Consider the following 8,409-nt stretch of genomic DNA (forward strand, 5'->3'; position numbering starts at 1 on the left):
AAAAAAAAAAAAAAGCTAAAGAGGATAGAGAGAAACACTGTAAACTGATGATATATGGCGGGGATAATAATCAATGTAATGAAACAAGCTATATGAATGGTTGAAAGTGAAGCTGATGATGTGCCCTGTAAACTTTACTCAATCCAAAATAAAAACATTTAATTAAAAAAAAATAAAGTGTTGAAGAGGAAAAAAAAAACAACTTGTAGTTTAGCTTAACTAGTAAAAAAGGACATATTGTCAGGAGGGAACAGTTGCTGGAGAAGGATATCATGTTTGGTAAGATGGAGGGTCAGAGAAAAAGAGGAATACCTCCAACGAGATGGATTGGCCAGGTGGCTGCATTGATGGACTCAAGTATGGCAGCGGTAGTGAGGTTGGCCCAGAATCAGACATTGTTTCGTTCTGCTGTGCATGCTATGAGTCAGTTCTGACTTGATGGCACCTGACAACAACAACAACAAGTAAAAAAGGTCAGCCCTGAACAGAATGCTCTTCTATGAGCTGTCTCTGTGGGATCAAATTGACAACAGCAACTCAAGAGATTAGAGAGGAACCTCAGCTGGCAGTGAGTTAATTAGGCAGCAATAACTCAGAAAAAGAGGGTGAAAATGGTTGCATAACTTGAAGAATATAATCAGTGTACTAAATTGTTGAATTGGTATATGTTTTGGTATTTATTGATTCCATTGTCTCCTTCCCTCCTGCACTCGGTGGTTGTTGTGGTGGTGGTTGTGTGCTGTGAAGTCACTTCTGACTCATAGCGACCCTGAATAGTGTTTCCAAGGTTTTAAATCTTTACAGAAGTAGAAAGCCTCATCTTTCTCCTGTGGGAAGGCTGGTAGTTTCAAACAGCCGACCTTGAGGTTAGCCACCCAACTCGTAACCACTACGCTGGAAGTTGTTCTCTGTGAACTGTAGAATGTTTTTTTATCCCTTGCCTCTGGCCAAACCCTCTTCTCTAGTAGCGATGACCAAAAATGTCTCCAGATATTGCCAAATGTTGCCTAGTGGGCAAAGTTTTCCTCTACTGACAACCACTGGTATAGAATATAATGTAAGTGATGCTTCCTCGAGTAACGTAATGTAATGATCCTGAGTATTCAATGTCAAAATTGCACTTCTTTGTTTTCAAGTGTCCTCTTTCTCTAATATATCCTCTATTAAATATTTGACTCGATAACTGCAAAGGTCTTTTTGTGAAATGTATTTGCATTTAAAAGCACATTTGATTTTTATGTGGGACATTTTTTCTGTGAAAGTTATTTTGAGTTTCAAAATATTTATTCAGTCAGTAGGGGGCATAGCTAACTCATGTATCATTTTGTATTACTGTGTGCAAAATGATCATCCCAACTTAAACATGATAACATGAATATAATTTCTTTAGAATAAATCAGAACTCCTGGATTGGTGTTATAGGATAAGCACTGGACTGAGAACCACAAAGTTGGCAGTTCAAACCTACCAGCTGCTCCTCAGAGACTCTACACAGAGTCACTATGAGTCAGAACTGACTCGACGGCACTTAACAACAACAATCAGGTTTATTTCGGTATAGATTTTAAAGATGCAAGTAAACTTTAAAAGCTTTAAAAGTCAGTGTTCAAGGTTTATTTCAGAATAGATGGAGCTGAATTGAATCAAATCCAACAAACATATTTTTGAAAACTTGTGAAATGCAAAGCATTGTCCCGTCATCAGGACAACACAAACTATAATTAATATAAGTTAGTGTAGAGAATTAGTTGCTCTGGAAAAAATCTTTGAGGGAAAAATTGATTCCAACTAAGTGGTTTGGGAAAAGGCTTTCTAAAGAATTAGTATTTTTTTTTACAGATGAATGTAATTTGGGTAGATTTTGATAGAAAAGCAAGACATTGTGATGTAATAGTGGTGGTATATTAGTCATCTAAAGTATATGGCTAAGGAGCCCTTGTAACATAGTGGGTTACACATTGGCTTGCTAACCACAAGATCAGCAGTTCAAATCCACCAGCAGCACTTTGGGAGAATGATGAGGTTTTCTGTAAAGATTTACATCTTTGGAAACAGAGTCATTATGAGTCAAAACAGATTCAACAACACATAGCAGTAGCAGCTGCAGCAACAAAGAATATGGATGTTTTGAAAATTTTAGTCTGAAAGATGGTTGTACAACTATACAAATGTATATAATGTATATTGTTAAGTGCCTTGAGTTGGTTCTGACTCATAGCGATCCTGTATAGGGTTTCCGAGGAGCAGCTGGTGAGCTGGAACCACCAACCTTGCAGTTCAAATGGCTATGCAGTCTGGCGCATTAACTCACAGCGCCACTCCATAATGTATATTATAAACTCTATAAATTCATCTAGGTCTATACACTTCTGAGAGCAGTGTTTCCTTCTCTCAAACCCTTCCCTAAAGAATTCTGCACTCTTTAGTTTATTGTTGTTGTTAAGTGCTGTCAAGTTGGTTCCAACTCATAGCAACCCCATCTAGGAGTTCCAAGGAGCAACTGGTGAATTTGAACTTGCGTTCAAACCAGTCTTGCAGTCCAGTGCATTATCCTGCAGTGCCACACCTGCAGGGTAAACATAGTTTATACCATGTTAAAATGACATTTTTAGTATCCTTGATGGACTCAAATTGTGTTACTTTTAAGTGTTCGTTGGTTTTTAGGAAGAAAAAAATGTCTGAAAAGTCAAGATCAGAGCCATAGGATGATGAAGTAATGTTTCCCAACTAAATTTTCATCAGTGCGACTGTTCACTCTTTGATGATAGCAAGGGCTGTCCTATGAGAATTTAGTTGGGAAATCTTACAGCCCTTGCTATCCTAGGAGAATGAACTGGTGCATTGCTATGATGGAAAAAAATTCCTTGAAGCACTTTCCTGGCATTTTTCTCACCAATGTAATTTTCAGTTTTCTGAAAACTTCTTGCTAATAAGCTAGCCCTTGTGATCATCCCGTGTCCTTTGAGAAAAACCTATCAAGATTATCCTTTAAGAGTCTCCAAAAATAGTCACTATGATCTCTCTGCCTTGGATTGAATTCGCCCAACAGATCCCCTCAGAAGTCTCTTATCTGAATTGTATTGGTAAATCCAAGACTTGTCCTTGGTTGCTATTTGTTTCTTAAAATCATTTTCGTTAGCTTTCATCTTGCTTTCTAAAAAACTAATGGAAAGATCATCTTTTGAGATACCAGATTTTTGCACAACACTTTTGGTACCCATCAATCCTAAAGCTAGCTGAGGGTAAGATGTTCACTTCAAGTTGAAAATGCTATTTGAATTGGTAATTGTACAGTCTTCTTCCACCAGTTTCTGGACTTTAGCCAGTTTCTTCATTTGTCAAAAATGACAGTCTTCCCTGTCTTAGTCATCTTTGAGGTCTTCATCCACCTTCCTTGAAACACTTGAGCCATCTAAATTAGAAACTTATTTCATATAGAGAAGTGCTCCCATAAACTTGCTGCAAAGTTTCAGTGAGTTGAGAAGATACCTACTTGAGTTTTGTTAAAAATTTGATATTATCCCTGACCTCAAAATCATCCCCCTCTCTATCCCATGGCACAGTAAGTATCATTTTTTTGAAGACATTCTAAAAAACTAAAACCACTGCCGTTGAGTTATTTCCGACTCATGGCTACCCTGTATAGGGTTTCCAAGACTGTAAATCTTGACAGGATTTGAACTGCTGGTCATGAAGTAGCAGTCCAATGTTTTTATCCTACTGAGAGAACTTGTTTGCAGGCATCTATTGATCACAAAGACATGCTCAATACGTTTTGTTTGGAATAGACCTATGCCATGTATGAACTGGAACCCTATTAGCAATATTTTCTGACTTGTCCCTTATAATTTACCTTTTTTTCCCCCTCTGTCATCTTCAAGGTATTCTCTGACTTATGTTTTTTAACAGTTTGATTATGATAGACCTAACTTTATATGTTTTTAACAGTTTGAGTATGATAGACCTAACTTTATTTGATTTATTTTTTTCTCTGACCTTCTGGGATTTGTGTCTTTCATTCATTATGTCTATTTTTTAGTCATTATTTCTTCAACTATCTCTTTTGCCACATATTCACTTCTGCTGGGATTCCAGTTCACACATGAGGGGGCTTCAGAAGTTTAAGATTAGTTTGATATTGTTCCACAGTTTATGAATATTATGTTCTTCTTTTACTCCCATTAATTTTTTCATTGTATTTTTAGTTTGGGTAATTTCTGGTAACTTGTCTTCAAGTTTCCTCAGCTTTAAGTCAATCTGATTGGCCCATTTTTCACATGTGTGATTTATTGCAGTGTAACATTTCTGTTAGATTCCGTTTCAGTTTTAATTTCTTTGCTGATATTGGCTATCTGTCTTGAATATTTTTCTCGTAGAGAGCATATGTCTTATTTATCTGGTTCTTTTTGTCATCAAGTGCTGTCAAGTTGGTTCTGACTCCTAGTGGGTTTGAACTACCGAACTTGCAGTTAGCAGTCCAGTGTTTATCCTGCAGTGCTACACCAGCACTTCTAGTGCTGCTAAAACAGAAATGCTTCAAGTAGGTGGCATTAACAAACAGAAATGTATTTGGTTATGAAAGTTTCGACTGTTAAACAAACCCCCGAGTCTTGCCTGAATGGGAAAACTTTTTACAAGAAAGCTGCCTCATAGTAGTCAATTCAAGGCATATTTTTTAGCATGTTCTATAATTATAATGAGTCCTGGTGTGGTGCTCTGGACTAATGTGCTGTACTGTATGGTCAGTTTGAACTGCAAGGTCGGCTGTTCAAGCTCACCAGCCACTCCTTGAAAACCCTATACAGGGTCACTGTGAGTCAGAACCGATTCAACGGCACTTAACAACAACATAATTATAATGGGGAGCATAGTGGCTCCATAGGATTAGCACTGGACTGTAAACCACAAGGGCAAAGCCCATCAGCCGCTCCACAGGAGAAAGATGAAACTTCTGCTCCTGCAAAGATTTACATGCCTCAGAAACCATATGCAGGGTCCCTGTGAGTTGGAACCATCTTGACAGCACCTAACAACTGCATAATTATAATAAGCAGCTAACATCTGTTGATTGCTTGCTGCCTAATTAGATCCTGTTACAAGTATTATCTCCTTTAATGCTAAAGACAACCAGATGAGAAATAAACTCAGTAATATTAAGTAGTTGTCCATTCATGAAGTAACAAAGCCAGAATTCATAACCAGTCCATGTTTCTTAAAATTAAGACTATGATAGACATTGGGATTGGAGATATAGAAATGCACATTCCATGTTTTGTGGTCTCAAGGAGATTTTTGTTGTTGTCGGATGCTATCAGTTCACTTCTGACTCACATACAGTAGAATGAAACGCTGTCTGGTCCAGCTGCATCATCACAATCGTTGCTAGGTTTTAGGCCATTCTTGCAACTGCTGTGTCAGTCCATCTTCTTCTTCTTCTTCTTGTTAGGTGCCATCGAGTCAGTACCGACTCATAGCACAACAGAACAAAACACTGCCTGTTGCTGGGCCAACCTCACAATTGTTGCCACACTTGAGCCCATTAATGCTGCCACTTTGACAATCCATCTCGCTGGGGTTCTTCCTCTTTTTCTGTGACCCTTCACTTTACCAAACATGATATTCCTCTCCAGCGACTGGTCCCTCCTGACAATATGTCCGAAGTATGAGAGAGAAAGTCTGGCCATCCTGGCCTCCAAAGAGCAGTCTGGCTGCACTTCTTCCAACACAGATCTGTTGGGTTTTTTGACAGACCATGGCACTTTCAATATTCTCCTCTAACACCATAACTCATGTGCATCAATTCTTCTATGGTCTTCCTTATTCACTGTCCAGCTTTTGCATGCATATGAGGTTACTGAAAATACCATGTCTAGGGTCAGGCGCACCTTATTCCTCAAGCTTACATCTTTGCTCTTCAACGCTTTAAAAAGCTGTTGTGCGGCAGATTTGCCTAATTCAATACATTGTTTGATTTCTTGACTGCTGATTGTGGAGAGTCTTATTCTTTTTTTCTGATCCTCTGCTTTACCATGCATTGATGTCCTTCTCCAGGGACTGGTTCCTCCTGACAACATGTTCAAAAAAACGAGAGGTGACTTTGTGGGTTAATATGCTGGGCTGCAAAGTTGGTTTTAACCGTTAAGTCGGAGGTTCAAGCTCACCATCAATTCTGTGGAAACCCTATACGGGATTGCTGTGGGTTGATACCGACTCAATGTCACTTAACAACAAAGTTTCGCTATCATCAGGGAAGCTGTGGTAAACAGTGGTGGTACCTCTTGGTCTGTTTCTGCTTCCCTTTGGGAAATGGAAAAAAGGAGTAAAATTCATCAGTGAATACCTTTAAATTGTGTATATACGCTACTGTAGTTTATAGACATGTATGGACTGGTGTGGCACTGTAGGATCAGTAGTGGACTGTAAGCCACAAGGTCGGCAGTTCAAACCTACCAGCTGCTGTTTGGAAACCCTATAAAGAATTGCTATGAGTCAGAATCAACTCAGCAGCACTTAACAACATCATTGTATAAATGGTAAATTGAGCTAAATTGAGAGTTTATAATATAGACCTAGAGTTCTGGTGTGGCACTATAGAATAAGCACTGGACCTCAAAGTCAGTTTGAACAGCAAGGTAGTCAGTTTAAACTCACCAGCCATTCCTTGGAAACCCTATACAGGGTCACTGTGAGTCAGAACCAATTAGATGGCAATTTAGAACAACAGCAATACATACCTTATTTTTTTATTACTTTGTTGAACAACATTGATGTATGACCAGTACATTTTTTCTAATAATTTTGAGATGTAAAATGCTTACATAAAAATTTATTAAAAACTTCAAGCGTTTTGTATACAGTCTGAGTGCTTTTGTTTTTAATTATTAGAACCAGATCAACAGTAACCATCTTCGAAGAGCAGAACAGGAGGTGGTCAGTTTACAGGAGAAGGTGCAGTATCTTTCTGCGCAGAACAAAGGACTACTTACGCAATTAAGTGAAGCAAAGCGCAAACAAGCAGAGATTGAATGCAAGGTAAATACTTGTTAATATAACAATGTCCTTTCTTTACTTACTTTCCTTATCATGATTAAATTATTTTACAAGCAAAACAACAGCAAAGACCTATCTACTTGTTACTTTCCTGAACTTAGTTTGGTGGTTGCATTTGGATCATCTTGCTAATCTTGCTCTGTAGGTGGATTTCAGACAGTCGACCTCATTTCAACATTTACTTGGTTAACTTAATATCTGAATTGGCATTTATGATTCATAATTTTCCTTTTTGACTTGTAGTCCTTTAAAATCAAAATTTTTAATGCCTTAACCAAAGAGACAGGTAATTCAGAGGGCTGAGGACTTTTATGCTTTGATTGACATTTTATTAGTGGGCATCTGTATTGATAAATGTTTTTTTTTTTAATAAATGTTTTTTAAATAGAGTAACAGAGCCAAAGAAATGTGTGTGGATCAGTGGAATAGGAAAAGTGGATATATTCCCCATAATTCTTTTAATCAGTTCTATTTCTATTTTTATGAAGTGTTTGGATTCATAAAGCATCAATTATATTGGAATAAAAGTACATTTTCCCCTGAAATAAACTTACGGAAAAGTAGTGGTGACAGAGATGGGTTTGTGGGGTAGAGAAGAAGGGTGTGTATGTGTGTGTGTGTGAAATAATTAAAGAAACAACTGTAGTTTGAACATTAGAGTGGATACTGAGGACAAGTTAAATGGGATTTAAAAAGTAAAGTAGTTATCTGTCTTTCCACAGTGAGATAGGAGAAATGATGCCCTTTTAAGATTCTAGCCTTATTCTATGATAAGAAATAAGACTTTCAATGGCACATATAAAGCTGTAATTCCATCAACTTGTTCTGGTGTCATTAAAAACCAAGAGTGAAGCTTGAGTGGTTTATCAGTGTCACTGAAATCCAGAGATGAAATTACATCCTAATAAATATGCATGGCTGTTACAATTTACACTGACAGAAATCTGTAGGCAGTACTGAAATTTGTACTAATTTAAGAGTAGTCCCTCTTAAAGAATACAAATAGACTAATTTAAAAATAGAATGATGTGAAGTTGTATCAGTTTGATTTTCCATACCAATATTTCATTGGGTTTTCCTGATGCTTTATTTTCCATGCTGATTTCCATCTAAAATTAATCTTTTTTCATTGTTGGTTTAAGTTTTCCTTATAATTTGATAATAATATAACTGGGTTTTATATGGTTCTTCAAATACTTTAGCATCTATTAAGCAAAGTAAGTGTTCTTTGGTAATAGGTATTTGGGGAGTTTGCTAATATAAATACTATTCTCTGAACTTATCCAAGTAGTGGACAGATTGAGAATTTGAGAGGAATGTATTAACAATAGTATATATCTATATGTTATATATCTCTAT

At 37.2% G+C, this 8,409-nt stretch overlaps 1 protein-coding gene across 1 annotated transcript in view; it reads left to right on the top strand.

Annotated features, from left to right (window-relative positions):
• The window catches only part of EVI5 (ecotropic viral integration site 5), a 293,650-nt gene that overhangs the window by 174,675 nt on the left and 110,566 nt on the right, over positions 1 to 8,409 (top strand). Inside the window, exon 15 of the mRNA XM_006830964.1 lies at positions 6,886 to 7,032. Coding sequence (XP_006831027.1) covers positions 6,886 to 7,032 — 147 coding nt within the window. The remainder of the gene's footprint in view (positions 1 to 6,885; positions 7,033 to 8,409) is intronic.

This window comes from Chrysochloris asiatica, unplaced genomic scaffold (genome assembly GCF_000296735.1).
Source record: "Chrysochloris asiatica unplaced genomic scaffold, ChrAsi1.0 scaffold00002, whole genome shotgun sequence".
In the NCBI taxonomy this organism is placed as follows: Eukaryota; Metazoa; Chordata; class Mammalia; order Afrosoricida; family Chrysochloridae; genus Chrysochloris; species Chrysochloris asiatica.